Source organism: Littorina saxatilis, linkage group LG8 (assembly GCF_037325665.1).
Source record: "Littorina saxatilis isolate snail1 linkage group LG8, US_GU_Lsax_2.0, whole genome shotgun sequence".
NCBI lineage: Eukaryota > Metazoa > Mollusca > Gastropoda > Littorinimorpha > Littorinidae > Littorina > Littorina saxatilis.
Genome location: NC_090252.1, coordinates 2,636,505 through 2,654,004, shown reverse-complemented (window position 1 = coordinate 2,654,004; position 17,500 = coordinate 2,636,505). Strand labels below are relative to the sequence as shown.

Here is a 17,500-nt window from a genome sequence, read left to right as displayed (position 1 = left end):
TCAACGACGTTGAACAGTGGTGTAGTAACAACAAAATGACCCTGCATCCCAAAACATCCAGCAGTATGGTAGTCACATCTAAACAGAAACATCAGAGAGCGCCCCTTCTCCTCAACTTAAAACTGCACTCAGATCCTATAGAACAGGTTTCATCACACAGAGTACTAGGAATTGAAGTTGACCAGGAGCTTAGGTGGAACATACACGTTAAGAATATCTGTAAAAAGCTGTCAAGCAATCTCCATCTCTTATCTAAACTAAAACCCTTTGTAGACAAGGAGGGACTGAAAATGTTTTACGTGGCACACTGTCTATCATATATTAATTATGCCTCCACTGTATGGTGCGGTGCCAGTGAAAATATAATGAAAAAACTAAACTCCTTGCACAGAAGAGGTGCTAAGCTTATTGTAACCAATCCTTATCTGTCCACGTCAGAAAAGTTGAAGGTAGCCAATATTCTTCCACTTCAACAGCAGCTTGATTACAACATCTTAATTCTAATGTACAAGGCGACCAATGAGCTGGCCCCACCATACCTAAATGCATTCTTGACTAAAGCTTCCGAGCGCTATGTGCCAAACAAATCTATATATATATTACCAAGGACTCGCATAGATCTATACAAAACTAGCTTTGCTTTTGTGGGACCTTCACTGTGGAACTCTCTTCCTTCGAATGTACAAACGTGCCGTTCATTGAACGCATTCAAAACCTCCCTCAGGAAACACATACTGAGGTCTTCATAAGTTACGCTGCCGGTATTGTAGCTAGCTTTGTTAATTATAATTATTTTATTACTCTGAAATATTGACTGCTGCATGCCTACATAATGCTAAATCTACCTGTCTTGGTAGGCTCACTGTGTGCTTGTTGAATGGCACTTAGTTGTGTGTATATTATTATTAGTACTATATGTGTTCCTCCTTGTGCGTCTGCGTGTGAGTGCGCAAGTGTGATTGCGTAATTAATGTTCCATTCTGTAATTGCTTTATTGATGTTCCATTCATGTATTTTCTACTACTTTTCTCACTTATTATTGCTGTATGTTTGATGTTTCTATGATTCTAGTCGGGCGCACGCGTGAATATGTGTTTGTGTGAATGTAAAGGGCACATTGTAAGATTAAGCCTATGGCCTAAAATGTCTACCCTTTATGTGAATAAAATTTTCTAAGTCTAAGTCTAAGTCTCTTTCTCTCTCTCTTTCTCTCTCTCTCTCTCTCTCTCTCTCTCTCTCTCTCTCTCTCTCTCTCTCTCTCTCTCTCTCTCTCTCTCTCTCTCTCTCTCTCTCTCTCTCTCTCTCTCTCTCTCTCTCTCTCTCTCTCTCTCTGGGAGTCTAAACCAGCTGACAGAATGGACTGACCTAAATCACATGTCTCTTAACCCAAAGAAAACCAAATATATGATAATTACAGTTACTAGAGAAAAACGACAGAATTTTACCTCAACTGGTCCCAATTTAATGATTGACGGCAATATAGTTGAAAAAGGCGACCATCACAAAGTTCTAGGTGTCCACATCGATAACAACCTGTCTTGGTCAACTCACATTGAACAACTTAGTAAATTAGTGTCAAAGAAAGTGTACCTCTTATCTAGAATTAAACACTTCCTTAATTGTCAAGCCAGGAAGTTATTTTTCACTGCTCATATTGAGTCTCTTATTGATTACGCATCCACTCTATGGGACTCAGCAAGTGATAATTCCCTAAAGCTACTCAGCAGATTTCACAAAAGAGCGCTATAAGTAGTATTACTCAAACAGACTACTCTCACCGACTCAGACTACATCAACATAGGGGTCCTACCTCTAAAGTCAAGAATGAATTATAACAAAGGAATAATGATGCATAAAATTATGACAGAAAATGCACCCGAAACCATTTGTTCAAAGTTCTCTTTGAAGAATTCGCACCACTTTATAAAACTAAACACTCCTCTTCCTAGGATAGACCTATTTAAATCAAGTCTTGTTTATTCAGGAAGCAGCCTCTGGAACGCTCTTCCGGACGCCCTGCGGCAATCCACCAACACGGATTCTTTTAGAACCAAATATTCTCTCCATTTAATGAACTCTATGAACAAATAAACTTGATTGGTATGTTCTCTTTGTATACAGTTGTTCATTATCGGAATTATGGTTTATTGTGACAAGATCACGAAGATGTGGCTCTGTAATACATTGTTTTGCCGAGCTAATGTATTGTTGGGTTACTTTCCGTTTATCTTCATTGCATGCTTTACACCCAATTTTGATCACTACCTTATGATCTACAATGCTTCTACATAATGCGCTTCATGTACATAAACGTATTTATTCCCCCCTCTGCTTCTTTACCTCTGTAAATTTGTAGGGGTAGTTATTTTTCGATAATGACCCAGCAACCACACAAATAACGACCCAGCAACAGCCTGAATCCTCGATAGTGCAATGGGTTGAGAAGTTGTTCTGTTTCGGTACTACTTTTTGCGACTGAAAAGTTCCGAACGCTCTAACGTACGAAGTATACATCTCTGGAGCAAACAATACAAACATACCGCATTTAAATTAACAACTACAGGCCTGAACACATGAATCTTCATATAAAATCCATGAGTTCGGTTGTTTTCTGAATCTAGATTTGCCGTGCTCAAACGTTCATCACAAGCAATTTCCCGCAAGGCAAGTAACTCATACTTTGTCTAGCGACAAGAGTAGTTCCCCTTCTTTTCACTCAGTTTGTTCTTCGACAACAGACTGCAATCCGACGGTCAGTTTTCAACAATATTTCATTTAATAAACAGATCACACGCAACCAAATGCACACATCTCATCAATTTAAACAACATAAAGCGGTTTCATACACTATTTTCCCCAGAAAACTGAACTTCATAAAGTTTTTAACGTTGGAACACGGGTGCAAAAGTTCGTCTGCTAGTCCCATTTGACGAAAGAACATTATCCTAAGCGATACCAAAACATATACAGAACACACAATATCTGCCTTTGCCGCCACAGCAGAATAACAGCATATCTGTGTACTTGATTTTAGTCCAAAATAGGAAAACTGACAAGAAGTGTTAACAGAATGGAATGATTTGCACGGAACTATACAACCGCGCATTAATCGATCGCCTGCGCAGGTTGACTGGTTGAGTGAATAGGATTCGATCAAACTTTCGCAAAAAAACTCCTCTTTTCTTTGAATAACTGAAGAAAGGAGGAATAAAGAGGTTACACACCTCGTCTCAGTGATTATAAAAAATAATGGTCTCAGTTCGCGGTCATGAAAAAGCTCGCTAAAGCTCGCATTTTTCATGATCCGCTAACTTCGACCATTATTTTTAATAATCACTGAGACGAGGCGTGTAACCTCTACATGTTCTACCATTAATGGGGTTTTTTGTTTTTTTTCCCTAGTCATAGTTATAGTAAAATAGTTTAGTCCCTCTTCAGGGCGAGGGCCAGATGCAAAAAAGCATATCTATGCTTATTCTTGTCACCCTCGAAAAATACAGATTTGTCATTGTCATTGTCATTGTCATTGTCATTGTCTCTTTCTCTCTCTCTCTATCTCTCTCTCTCTTTCTCTGTCTCTGTATATCTCTGTATGTCTCTCTCTTTCTCTCTCTTACCCACTCTCTCTCTCTTTCTTTCTCTCTTTCTCTCTGTCTGTCTGTCTCTCTTTCTCTCTCTCTATCTCTCTCTCTCTCTCTCTCTCTCTCTCTCTCTCTCTCTCTCTCTATCTCTCTCTCTCTCTCTCTCTCTCTCTCTCTCTCTCTCTCTCTCTCTCTCTCTCTCTCTCTCTTTTCCCACACACAATCACGCTCTCGCACGCACACACTTTCCCAAGTGGCAAGTGACTAGCGAACACAGGGACAAGGACCACGCTTGTCTGACCAAAGGCAACAGGATTCAGTATTTCACAAGCCATACAAACCTGACAGGGTTATTTCCGGAGTTCATCTTTTTAGTTATGAGACTAAGGGTAGGGCGGATGGTGGCGAGAGAGGTGAACAGAGGGGGTAGTTTTAGAGTGCCGTGTGCCGGGCTGTGAGCAGCGCCCGCCAATGTTTAGCTCCACACCGTCGCGGCTGACGCACCGTCATTCCAGGGTACTGCACCGCGCTGTTCTGGACATCTGTCCTCACCTTCAAGGCAGACTGCACCGCGCTGTTCTGGACATCTGTCCTCACCTTCAAGGCAGACTGCACCGCGCTGTTCTGGACATCTGTCCTCACCTTCAAGGCAGACTGCACCGCGCTGTTCTGGACATCTGTCCTCACCTTCAAGGCAGACTGCACCGCGCTGTTCTGGACATCTGTCCTCACCTTCAAGGCAGACTGCACCGCGCTGTTCTGGACATCTGTCCTCACCTGGTGTGGTGTGACTGTGGTCTATTGCACTGGTGTGGTGTGACTGTGGTCTATTGCACTGGTGTGGTGTGACTGTGGTCTATTGCACTGGTGTGGTGTGACTGTGGTCAATTGCATTGGTGTGGTGTGACTGTGGTCTATTGTACTGGTGTGGTGTGACTGTGGTCTATTGCACTGGTGTGGTGTGACTGTGGTCTATTGTACTGGTGTGGTGTGACTGTGGTCTATTGCACTGGTGTGGTGTGACTGTGGTCTATTGCACTGGTGTGGTGTGACTGTGGTCTATTGCACTGGTGTGGTGTGAATGTGGTCTATTGTACTGGTGTGGTGTGACTGTTGTCTATTGCACTGGTGTGGTGTGAATGTGGTCTATTGTACTGGTGTGGTGTGACTGTGGTCTATTGTACTGGTGTGGTGTGACTGTGGTCTATTGCACTGGTGTGGTGTGAATGTGGTCTATTGTACTGGTGTGGTGTGACTGTGGTCTATTGCACTGGTGTGGTGTGACTGTGGTCTATTGCACTGGTGTAGTGTGACTGTGGTTTATTGCACTGGTGTGGTGTGACTGTGGTCTATTGCACTGGTGTGGTGTGACTGTGGTCTATTGCACTGGTGTGGTGTGACTGTAGGGCAAGGTGAACTACTATAACACGTGTTTGTGTTGACCGCAGGGCAAGGTGTACTACGACCAGAAGCTGACCCTGGCAGCAGAGATGTTGTCCGTCCAGCAGATGATCTCCAACCTCAATACCTGTCTCAAGGGGCTCAACTTCATTGACCCGGAGGTCAGTGTGTATGTGTATGTGTGTGTGTGTGTGTGTGTGTGTGTGTGTGTGTGTGTGTATGTGTGTGTTTGGATGTGTGTGTGTGTATGTGTGTGTTTGAGTGTGATTGTGTTTTTATATTCTGGTTGAAATTCTTGAACGACGTTTGTTGGCATTGTGCTCTCTTTGTCCGTCCCATTGTGCTCTCTGTGTCCGTCCTATTGTGCTCTCTTTGTCCGTCCTATTGTGCTCTCTGTGTCCGTCCTATTGTGCTCTCTTTTGTCCGTCCTATTGTACTCTCTTTGTCCGTCCTATTGTGCTCTCTTTGTCCGTACTATTGTGCTCTCTTTGTCCGTCCTATTGTGCTCTCTCTGTCCGTCCTATTGTGCTCTCTTTTGTCCGTCCTATTGTGCTCTCTTTGTCCGTCCTATTGTGCTCTCTTTGTCCGTCCTATTGTACTCTCTTTGTCCGTCCTATTGTGCTCTCTCTGTCCGTCCTATTGTGCTCTCTTTTGTCCGTCCTATTGTGCTCTCTGTGTCCGTCCTATTATGCTCTCTTTGTCCGTCCTATTGTGCTCTCTTTGTCCGTCCTATTGTACTCTCTTTGTCCGTCCTATTGTGCTCTCTTTGTCCGTACTATTGTGCTCTCTTTGTCCGTCCTATTGTGCTCTCTTTGTCCGTCCTATTGTGCTCTCTCTGTCCGTCCTATTGTGCTCTCTTTGTCCGTCCTATTGTGCTCTCTTTTGTCCGTCCTATTGTGCTCTCTCTGTCCGTCCTATTGTGCTCTCTGTGTCCGTCCTATTGTGCTCTCTTTGTCCGTCCTATTGTGCTCTCTCTCTCCGTCCTATTGTGCTCTCTTTGTCCGTCCTATTGTGCTCTCTTTGTCCGTCCTATTGTGCTCTCTTTGTCCGTCCTGTTGTGCTCTCTTTTGTCCGTCCTATAATTGTGCTCTCTCTGTCCGTCCTATTGTGCTCTCTCTGTCCGTCCTATTGTGCTCTCTTTTGTCCGTCCTATTGTGCTCTCTCTGTCCGTCCTATTGTGCTCTCTTTTGTCCGTCCTATAATTGTGCTCTCGTTGTCCGTCCTATAATTGTGCTCTCTTTGTCCGTCCTATTGTGCTCTCTTTGTCCGTCCTATTGTGCTCTCTCTGTCCGTCCTATTGTGCTCTCTTTTGTCCGTCCTATAATTGTGCTCTCTTTGTCCGTCCTATAATTGTGCTCTCTTTGTCCGTCCTATTGTGCTCTCTTTGTCCGTCCTATTGTGTTCTCTGTGTCCGTCCTATTGTGCTCTCTTTGTCCGTCCTATTGTGCTCTCTTTGTCCGTCCTATTGTGCTCTCTTTGTCCGTCCTATTGTGCTCTCTGTGTCCGTCCTATTGTGCTCTCTTTGTCCGTCCTATTGTGCTCTCTCTGTCCGTCCTATTGTGCTATCTCTGTCCGTCCTATAATTGTGCTCTCTGAGTCCGTCCTATTGTGCTCTCTTTGTCCGTCCTATTGTTCTCTCTGTGTCCGTCCTATTGTGCTCTCTGTGTCCGTCCTATTGTGCTCTCTGTGTCCGTCCTATTGTGCTCTCTCTGTCCGTCCTATTGTGCTCTCTCTGTCCGTCCTATAATTGTGCTCTCTGTGTCCGTCCTATTGTGTTCTCTGTGTCCGTCCTATTGTGCTCTCTCTGTCCGTCCTATTGTGCTCTCTGTGTCCGTCCTATTGTGCTCTCTTTTGTCCGTCCTATTGTGCTCTCTCTGTCCGTCCTATTGTGCTCTCTTTTGTCCGTCCTATAATTGTGCTCTCGTTGTCCGTCCTATAATTGTGCTCTCTTTGTCCGTCCTATTGTGCTCTCTTTGTCCGTCCTATTGTGCTCTCTCTGTCCGTCCTATTGTGCTCTCTTTTGTCCGTCCTATAATTGTGCTCTCTTTGTCCGTCCTATAATTGTGCTCTCTTTGTCCGTCCTATTGTGCTCTCTTTGTCCGTCCTATTGTGCTCTCTGTGTCCGTCCTATTGTGCTCTCTTTGTCCGTTCTATTGTGCTCTCTCTGTCCGTCCCATTGTGCTCTCTTTGTCCGTCCTATTGTGCTCTCTCTGTCCGTCCTATTGTGCTCTCTTTGTCCGTCCTATTGTGCTCTCTGTGTCCGTCCTATTGTGCTCTCTCTGTCCGTCCTATAATTGTGCTCTCTCTGTCCGTCCTATTGTGCTATCTTTGTCCGTCCTATTGTTCTCTCTGTGTCCGTCCTATTGTGCTCTCTGTGTCCGTCCTATTGTGCTCTCTTTGTCCGTCCTATTGCGCTCTCTCTGTCCGTCCTATTGTGCTCTCTCTGTCCGTCCTATAATTGTGCTCTCTGTGTCCGTCCTATTGTGCTCTCTGTGTCCGTCCTATTGTGCTCTCTGTGTCCGTCCTATTGTGCTCTCTGTGTCCGTCCTATTGTGCTCTCTGTGTCCGTCCTATTGTGCTCTCTTTGTCCGTCCCATTGTGCTCTCTGTGTCCGTCCTATTGTGCTCTCTTTGTCCGTCCTATTGTGCTCTCTCTGTCCGTCCTATAATTGTGCTCTCTGTGTCCGTCCTATTGTGCTCTCTTTGTCCGTCCCATTGTGCTCTCTTTGTCCGTCCTATTGTGCTCTCTCTGTCCGTCCCATTGTGCTCTCTGTGTCCGTCCCATTGTGCTCTCTTTGTCCGTCCCATTGTGCTCTCTGTGTCCGTCCTATTGTGCTCTCTGTGTCCGTCCTTTTGTGCTCTCTGTGTCCGTCCTATTGTGTTCTCTGTGTCCGTCCTATTGTGCTCTCTTTGTCCGTCCTATTGTGCTCTCTTTGTCCGTCCCATTGTGCTCTCTGTGTCCGTCCTATTGTGCTCTCTGTGTCCGTCCCATTGTGCTCTCTGTGTCCGTCCTATTGGGCTCTCTGTGTCCGTCCTATTGTGCTCTCTTTGTCCGTCCTATTGTGCTCTCTTTGTCCGTCCTATTGTGCTCTCTTTGTCCGTCCTATTGTGCTCTCTGTGTCCGTCCTATTGTGCTCTCTGTGTCCGTCCTATTGTGCTCTCCTTGTCCGTCCTATTGTGCTCTCTGTGTCCGTCCTATTGTGCTCTCTTTGTCCGTCCCATTGTGCTCTCTGTGTCCGTCCTATTGTGCTCTCTTTGTCCGTCCCATTGTGCTCTCTTTGTCCGTCCTATTGTGCTCTCTGTGTCCGTCCTATTGTGCTCTCTTTGTCCGTCCTATTGTGCTCTCTTTGTCCGTCCTATAATTGTGCTCTCTTTGTCCGTCCTATTGTGCTCTCTTTGTCCGTCCTATTGTGCTCTCTTTGTCCGTCCTATTGTGCTCTCTTTGTCCGTCCTATAATTGTGCTCTCTTTGTCCGTCTTTGTGTGTGTAGATTGTGTCATTCTGCCAATGTCTACGTGTATGTGTCACCCTCTGTTTGTCAATCGCGTATACCTCTCGCTCCCTGCACGAGCGCGCGTTCGTGCGTGTGTATGCTCGGGCGCATGTTTGTGTAGACTGCATGGAGTGGAAACGAAATGAAAACATTCAGATTGCTGACCGTCCTTGACTTGACCTTCCCTGCGTTGTGCTTGAAGCTGACAATAGAGGACTTCCAAGAGTTCGCGTTTCCTGGCGCCAAGGACCTGGCGGCCATGTTCCTCTTCTACCAGCTGTGTGAGGACATCCCCGACTTCAGGTACACCGCTACATTACCACAGACTACTAACAACAACACACATTCAATTCGATTCAATTCAATTTCCCCTGAAAGCGCGTATGGCTGCCTGAATGGCGGGGTAAAAATGGTCATACACGTAAACATCGTGGGAGTTTCGGCCCATGAACGAAACAAACAATTCAATTATATTCAATTCAATTTCCCCTGAAAGCGGCATATGGCTGCCTGAATGGCGTGGTAAAAACGGTCATACACGTAAACATCGTGGGAGTTTCGGACTATGAACGAAACAAACAATTCAATTCAATACATCTCAACTTTATTATCTGAGTGTAAGACAAACAGAAATGTGTTTTTTTGTGGTTCGTATACACAAATAACATCACCTAAAATCACTCCCCGCCCAAAAAAGAAAGAAAGAAAAAAGAAATGAAGAGGCAGATCATAATAAGGGCTGAAGCAGCATGCATGAAACCGAGGTCAATGGTTTTTTTAAAAATTAAACACAGTTTAATCACCTAACATGACAGTATGTGCGTGTGGAAAGGTGAGTTGGTCGGGCCCAATTTGACTGTGTTTGAGTGCTCACTTCCTTGTGCTGATGGTATTAAATTATGACTATTTTAGCACATCATGTGACTAACACGACCAATCAGGAGTGGTCTTAGGTGACCCTACAAATGTTATAGCCGTCAGGCCTGGACCCTTTTTGTTTATCACGCTAAAAGTAAACAAAACAAACTAAATTTATGAATTAAATATATCAGCGTTAATTTTCTAAGGAATGCCACTTTTAGTGTTTCCAAATAATGCACTTCTCGGTTGCCGTGACCAAGCGACCGGTTTGTGTTGATGTGTACCTCTTGTCTGAAGCTGGAACTCTGGCCTGTAGCTACTTGATGCCTCTGGTGACCCCATGCGTTGTATCAGTTCCACTGACCTTCCTTGTCTTGTAAGGTCACAGTCAGCCGACATGGAAAGAAAGTGGACATACATTGAAGTTGGATAGAACGTTAGTACAGCTGGCCCTTCGCATACCTATAGCGTTTTAGGATTCTCGTTTGACCTCTGTCGAATGTCAAGATCACCGTTATGAAAAACTTATGCCTGAAAACAGTTCTTTCGTCCAGTCCCGCATAGCAATATCAATAGAAGAGACTTGTTTTTGTTTTTTTTAACCTCAGTTGCATGCAGGTTTGCTACTACAATTATTATTAGAAGAGACGTTAAAAAGAAGTCCAGCATTCTCCAATCGTAATCTTTGACCTCTGTTAAATCTCAAGGTCACCGCTATAAACAGAGTAATGCCTGAAAACAGGGCTTTCTCTAACCCTACTCCTTGACTATGCGAAGGTGAGTCGATCGAGCAATAGGTCTTCTAGTTACATTATGTGTGTTGTGATGACGTCAGCATTCTGTGTGTTGTAATGATGTCATCATAACACGGACGCTAAACTCACACACACGCAACACACGCAACATATGGTGCAATGTAACATTCTGTGGTGTGATGACGTCAGCATGCGTTGTGTTGTGATGACGTCAGTTACATTATGTGTGTTGTGATGACGTCAGTTACATTATGTGTGTTGTGATGACGTCAGCATTCTGTGCGTTGTGATGACGTCAGTAACATTATGTGTGTTGTGATGACGTCTGTAACATTATGTGTGCTGTGATGACGTCAGTATCATTATGTGTGTTGTGATGACGTCAGTAATATTATGTGTGCTGTGATGACGTCAGTATCATTATGTGTGTTGTGATGACGTCAGTAACATTCTGTGTGTTGTGGTGACGTCAGCATCACGCGGACCCTGAACCCTCACACACGCAACATGGTGCAGTGGATTATGGACAACAAGGAACAGTTGTACGCCGTGCTGGACGAAATTGCACCCGACGAGCAGGGCGACTTCTACACACCGCCACACCTCAGGTACATCCCGTCACTGTGTGTGTGTGTGGGGGGTGTGTGTGTGGGTGGGGGGTGTGCGTGTGTGTGGGGGTGTGTGTGTGTGTGGTGTGTGTGTGCGTGCGTGTGTGCGGGTGTGGGTGGGTGTGTGAGGGTGTGTGTAGGTGTGAGTGTGTGAGAGAGTGTGTATGTGTGTGTGTGTGTGTGTGTGTGTGTGTGTGTGTGTGTGTGTGTGTGTGTGTGTGTGTGTGTGTGTGTGTGTGAAAGTGGATACCACCAAAACGGAAGAGAACACACAAATCACAACAGATCTCGACACCGCGGCTTGCTCCCACCCGGTTAGTACCTTTCTCCTGCACGTCGGCCCTGGTAGCTCGGTTGGCATAGCACTGGACTTGGGATCCTGCGGTCACTGGTAGCTCGGTTGGCATAGCACTGGACTTGGGATCCTGCGGTCACTGGTAGCTCGGTTGGCATAGCACTGGACTTGGGATCCTGCGGTCACTGGTAGCTCGGTTGGCATAGCACTGGACTTGGGATCCTGCGGTCACTGGTAGCTCGGTTGGCATAGCACTGGACTTGGGATCCTGCGGTCACTGGTAGCTCGGTTGGCATAGCACTGGACTTGGGATCCTGCGGTCACTGGTAGCTCGGTTGGCATAGCACTGGACTTGGGATCCTGCGGTCACTGGTAGCTCGGTTGGCATAGCACTGGACTTGGGATCCTGCGGTCACTGGTTCGAATCCGGGCCGGGACGGACACGGGTCAACTTTATGTGTAGACTCCGAGATGGTATCCATGTCCCACCCCCGAGTCACCGTAGTAGTATATGGAAGACCCGGTGTCACGAACTGAAACCTCTGCTGAACAATACTTCTCATTGCGGTCAATGCGCATGCGCCAATCTTGGACTTGAAATGCGACCCTTTGACCGAACGAACCATGGGTTAGGGTTAGGGTTAGGGTTAGGTTGTTCACGACCTGGTTAATCTCCCCATGTTAGCGTATGCGGATTGCCCGCAATGAGAAGGATTGTTCAGGCTGAGTTTTCAGTTCAAGATACAAGATACAAGATACAAGAAATTTTATTGTCCTCATCAATACAAGGAAATTTGGCATGTTCGTGACACCGGGTCAATCTGCCATAATGCTCGATGACAGGAAGAAGCGACCATTTCATTTTTTCGTTGTCCGGGGGCCCTGCAGCTAACACAAACATATTTAAAAGTTAAACTTGCATTCATATGACCTCTGTCCTGGTCGGACGTGACCTTACTTCGGCATATCAATGTATGTCAATTATTTGTTACTCCTAGTTCTGAGAGCAATAATATAAATACCACCAAAAACGTCATCTCCGTTACTGTCCGGGCGTACTTTTTACATAAATTTTAGTCAAGTTTTGACTAAATGTTTTAACTTAGAGGGGGAATCGAGACGAGGATCGTGGTGTATGTGTGTCTGTGTGTGTGTCTGTGCGTGTGTGTGTGTAGAGCGATTCAGACTAAACTACTGGACCGATCTTTATGAAATTTTACATGAGAGTTTCTGGGTATGATATCCCCAGACGTTTTTTTCATTTTTTTGATAAATGTCTTTTATGACGTCATATCCGGCTTTTTGTAAAAGTTGAGGCGGCACTGTCACACCTTCTATTTTCAATCAAATGAATTGAAATTTTGGCCAAGCAATCTTCGACGAAGGCCGGACTTCGGTATTGCATTTCAGCATGGAGGCTTAAAAATTAATTGATGACTTTGGTCATTAAAAATCTGAAAATTGTAAATAAAATTATTTTTTTTATAAAACGATCCAAAATTACTTTTTTTTTATTCCTCATCATGTTTTGATTCCAAAAGCATACAAATATGTTATATTCGGATTAAAAACAAGCTCTGAAAATTAAAAATATAAAAACTATGATACAAATAAAATGTCCGAAATCGTTTTAAAAACAATTTCATCTTATTTCTTGTCGGTCCCTGATTCCAAAAACATATAGATATGATATGTTTGGATTAAAAACACGCCCAGAAAGTTAAAACGAACAGAGGTACTGTAAAGCGTGCTATGCAGCACAGCGCAACCGCTACCGCGCTAAACAGGCTCGTCACTTTTACTGCCTTTTGCACTAGCGGCGGACTACGGTCATTGTGAAAAAATGCAGTGCGTTCAGTTTCATTCTGTGAGTTCCACAGCTTGACTAAATGTAGTAATTTCGCCTTACGCGACTTGTTAAGAATATAAATTTATTTAAAAAAGTATAAGACCTCACTCATGTTGTCCTAACTGAAGTGCCGGTGACTGATTACACCTATTCACGCACACACCTGGGTAGCGCGACTCTGTCGCTGCTAGCTTTCCACTGGGTAGCGCCACTCTGTCGCTGCTAGCTTTCCACTGGGTAGCGCCACTCTGTCGCTGCTAGCTTTCCACTGGGAGGAAGCGATCGGAATTTCTCAGCAAGGGCACAATAAAGAACACATTTTTGTTCATGTTTTTTAATGAAATTGAAAAACAAACTATTCTCTTTTCCTTTGTCCCCCTTGGTGTTGAGATTCACGGACGTGTCAATGCCGAAGCCGGAGCCAGAGCACAGTGTGGATGTGGTGTCGGACCCCTCCTCCTCGGACCCGGATGACGTGAAGGTGGTCAGCGTGACCTCCAAGCCGCGCGTGCACCTATTCGACCAGGGGGAAGAGAAGTCGTCCAACAAGAGCAACAACTCCGATGACCAGCTTCACGGAGTTGACCTAAAGGGTACACACACACACACACACACACACACACACACACACACACACACACACACACACACACACATACACCCACACACACACACACACACACACACACACACATACACGCACGCACGCACACACACAAACACACACACACACACACACACACACACACACGTGCGCACGCACGCACGCACGCGAGCGGTGGATTGATATAGGTGTGCCCAGAGTTATATAATCTACAAGTTGGCATCCCCCTTCATTGGCTCTGTTTTAACCGCTTGCTTCCCTTTACATAAAAAAAACCGACCACAGAGCGTCGTCGCCTCGAACAAAATCTTCAAAATCGTGTTGAAGTCTGGGCAGGAAAATCCTTTCATTTAATGACGACAGCGCCTTTCTGCGATTGGTCAATGTAGTTCGAAGCTTGACGCCAATGCTAAAGCAGCAAGCAGACGGCATGCTGGGTAAACTTAATCACAACGAAATGCAGCATCTCTACAACAAAACAAAAATGTAAATTGTCATAGCGAGGTGGAAATCTGTTCATGAGGAATAATCTTCACCTGTAAACGTTGCTCTCACTGTCCCACAGATAGCCGGGGTATCAAGAGATCTGCCATCAGGCTGGGCAGACCAGACACTCGCACCCGGTCCTACCTGGCGCTGCAGAAGTTCCTGGCGGACGACTTTGAGATCGTGTCCCGCCTGCACTCACGACGCCACGCGCTGACCGGCTTCGAGCAGCTGGAGGAGAACGACCTGCGTCTCTTCGACAAGAGCTACCGTGAGAACGCAGTCAAGGAGACCGGCAGGCTGCTCCGCCTGGTCCAGGCCGTACGACGGTTCCGTAAGGTGTCCAACATTAAGCGCCCGCACAAACACGCTCCACTCGCCGACTCATCAGTCCAGACACCTACATTCGAGCAGGCCGCTGTTGGCGAGGCAGAACGTTCCCGGTCTATGGACGGATCACAAGGACTCAGGAAGGGTCTAGCCGCTGACACACCTGAGTCGCTGAGTCGACCTGTCCACAAGCCCCTGGTTGCCGTCCCGCCCCTGCCCATTGTGGTGCAAAATGACAAATTCGAAGACGAAGACGACATCGACGTTGGACTATTTCTGAACACCCTGGTGGACCTTCAGATGGACCTCGAAAAAAACGAAGGACGCGATGCGGGAGAACAATCGTCAAGAACGACTTCCCCCACCAAGGACAGCCTGTCACGAAAGAGAGACCGGAAAGACAAGTCTGTACACGACAACGTGAGAGGAGAGACAGACAGGACAAACAACAAGCATGTACATGACAACGTGAGAGGAGAGACAGACAGGACAGACAACAAGTCTGTACACGACAACGTGAGAGGAGAGACAGACAACAAGTCTGTACACGACAACGTGAGAGGAGAGACAGACAGGACAGACAACAAGTCTGTACACGACAACGTGAGAGGAGAGACAGACAGGACAGACAACAAGCCTGTACACGACAACGTGAGAGGAGAGACAGACCGGACAGACAACAAGCATGTACATGACAACGTGAGAGGAGAGACAGACAGGACAGACAACAAGCATGTACATGACAACGTGAGAGGAGAGACAGACAGGACAGACAACAAGCCTGTACACGACAACGTGAGAGGAGAGACAGACCGGACAGACAACAAGCCTGTACATGACAACGTGAGAGGAGAGACAGACAGGACAGACAACAAGCCCACACAGCGCGGCAAGGACCAGCAACACAGATGGCCCAGCGTGCCGCGCGCACCAAACCTCGCGTGCTTCCCACGACGTCATGAGGCCGACTACAGCAACACACACTACACCGACTACAGCAACAACGGCAGCAGCGGGCAAGGCCACGGCGGGGAGGTGGACGTTCAGACTCCTTTCTCCGGTCTCGGGGCCTGCGTGCACGGCGGGAGGACAGGGTGGAGGCGCCAGGACTCGCACCCCCCTGACTACGTCGCTCGTAGCGTGGGCCCTATCTTCTCCCTCGGTGGGGAACAGCACGACGACAATCTCCCGGGTTACGCTGGCCGTTTCCCTGACGACTACACTCTCCCGGGTTACGCTGGCGGTTTCCCTGACGACTACACTCTCCCGGGTTACGCTGGCGGTTTCCTTGACGACTACACTCTCCCGGGTTACGCTGGCGGTTTCCCTGACGACGACACTCTCCCGGGTTACGCTGGCGGTTTCCCTGACGACTACACTCTCCCGGGTTACGCTGGCGGTTTCCCTGACGACTACAATCTCCCGGGTTACGCTGGTGGAGCCGACTTCTCGCTCGGCCTGAGAGATCGCAATGCATCCAGCTCCTCCACATGGGGTCTTACCAAACGCCCGTCACAAGCCAACAGTGGGCGATCAAACATAGGAATGCCATCGGCAGTCTTGGCAAACCCGGGGCTCTCTGGGTGCTCACGAAGAGACGGGCGGTCCGGTTACAGCTACAATCCTGTCAGGCCTTCCTGTTACACCCTTGGCGGATGTAGCCACAACCAGAGTAGACGTACCAGTCATGCTGTTGACGAAGAAAGCTACAACCAGTCTGCCACTCCCCCGCCTGCCGATAGAGGTTCAGCGTTCAGCCCACAGGGACTCCACAAGAAAGACGAGCTCAGAGGCAGGCACGTGGATGAGGTCGGGGAACCAAGCTCTTGGTCACGTGGTTTCCCGACCTCCAAGAGCAGGCGTAGCACAGTGGACACCGTTGGATTGAACTCGGCCAGGCAAGGCGGTAAAGGTCAAGGTTCACTCAAAGCCAACTCTGGCAGACGCATGACAGGAGCACCTTGTTTGGAGTTGCCTGAAAGCGTACAGGGCAGTGGATCTGGCCGTTCGTGGCGTGCTACTAACCACGACAGTGTCAACAACAGGGGACCAGTCACAAGCAGCTACGACGACAGCACAGACATGGCTTCCTCAGACAAAGAATCACACGCAGACAGTCACCAGCAAAAACGACACACACCGTCACCCGGCCAGTACCTCGACACGCTTGACGAAGACCCGTATCACTTTGAACTGAACAACAAAATCACCGCAGCGGTCAAAGCCTTGTGCAACGCGCGGAGAGAACGTCAGCTGAACACAACGCCAGACACACGGAGAGAACGTCTGCTGAACATAACGTCAGACACACGGAGAGAAGCCCTGAGGGACACAACGCCAGACACACGGAGAGAAGGCGTGATGGACATAACGCCAGACACACGGAGAGAACGTCTGCTGAACACAACGCCAGACACACGGAGAGAAGGCCTGATGGACATAACGCCAGACACACGGAGAGAACGTCTGCTGAACACAACGCCAGACACACGGAGAGAAGGCGTGATGGACACAACACCAGACACACGGAGAGAAGGCGTGATGGACACAACACCAGAAACACTGGTCCGACCCTTTTCCCCTCAACGCTCGGCATCGTCAGCTTCGGAAGAGGAGGGTGAGGGTATAGCCTCACTCTCGCCCCGTTCGTCCTTGACCTCGGTCGTGACCTCTACAACGGCGTCCGAGACCTCCTACGAGGCTGAGCGAGACGCTGTGCGAGGGTTTGAGCGGAGTAACCAAGTGCTGCTGCAGCGTGTGATGTTGGAGTGTGAGCGGCGCTGGTATTACGACCTCACCAACAACTTCAGCACCTCTCCTCTCTTCCGAAGCTCCGAGAGATTCGCCTTCACCACCGGGGTGCGCGTGGTGGATGACAGCACCGACATGTTGACTTCTGTTGACAGCACGGACACGTCGGCAAGCAGCGGCTGGGATGACGACAAGACCTCCAACAAGTGAAACGTCGCCATGGAAACGTTGCCTTCGTCGTGTGGCTGCTCAAGATGAAAGCACCCATGTCTGTATTTCACAGCACACACTCTTCGCTTAGCTGCTGCTGAGATGAAGAAAAGAACTCCAAGTGCTATGAGAATGTCGCCATGGAAACATTGCTTTCGTCGTGTGTCTCGTCAAGATGAAAGCAACCAAATGACGTCTCTATTTCAACAGCACACACTCGTCCTTCAACAACTCCGCTGCATAGCTTTGAGATGAAGACAACAGCCCCCACTCGTAC

General features: G+C 47.4%; 2 protein-coding genes across 2 annotated transcripts in view; both read left to right on the top strand.

Moving 5' to 3' along the window:
- The window catches only part of LOC138974453 (nmrA-like family domain-containing protein 1), a 17,257-nt gene extending 4,274 nt beyond the window's left edge, over positions 1-12,983 (top strand). The window contains exons 3-6 of the mRNA XM_070347170.1: positions 5,030-5,143; positions 8,677-8,777; positions 10,564-10,698; positions 12,971-12,983. Coding sequence (XP_070203271.1) covers positions 5,030-5,143; positions 8,677-8,777; positions 10,564-10,698; positions 12,971-12,983 — 363 coding nt within the window. The remainder of the gene's footprint in view (positions 1-5,029; positions 5,144-8,676; positions 8,778-10,563; positions 10,699-12,970) is intronic.
- Positions 12,984-12,988: 5 nt separating this feature from the next.
- LOC138972537 (uncharacterized) overlaps positions 12,989-17,500 on the top strand; it is a 5,850-nt gene continuing 1,338 nt past the window's right edge. The window contains exons 1-2 of the mRNA XM_070345181.1: positions 12,989-13,435; positions 14,012-17,500. The exon at positions 14,012-17,500 is cut by the window's right edge and continues 1,338 nt beyond it. Coding sequence (XP_070201282.1) covers positions 13,180-13,435; positions 14,012-17,223 — 3,468 coding nt within the window. The 5' untranslated portion in view covers positions 12,989-13,179 and the 3' untranslated portion in view covers positions 17,224-17,500. The remainder of the gene's footprint in view (positions 13,436-14,011) is intronic.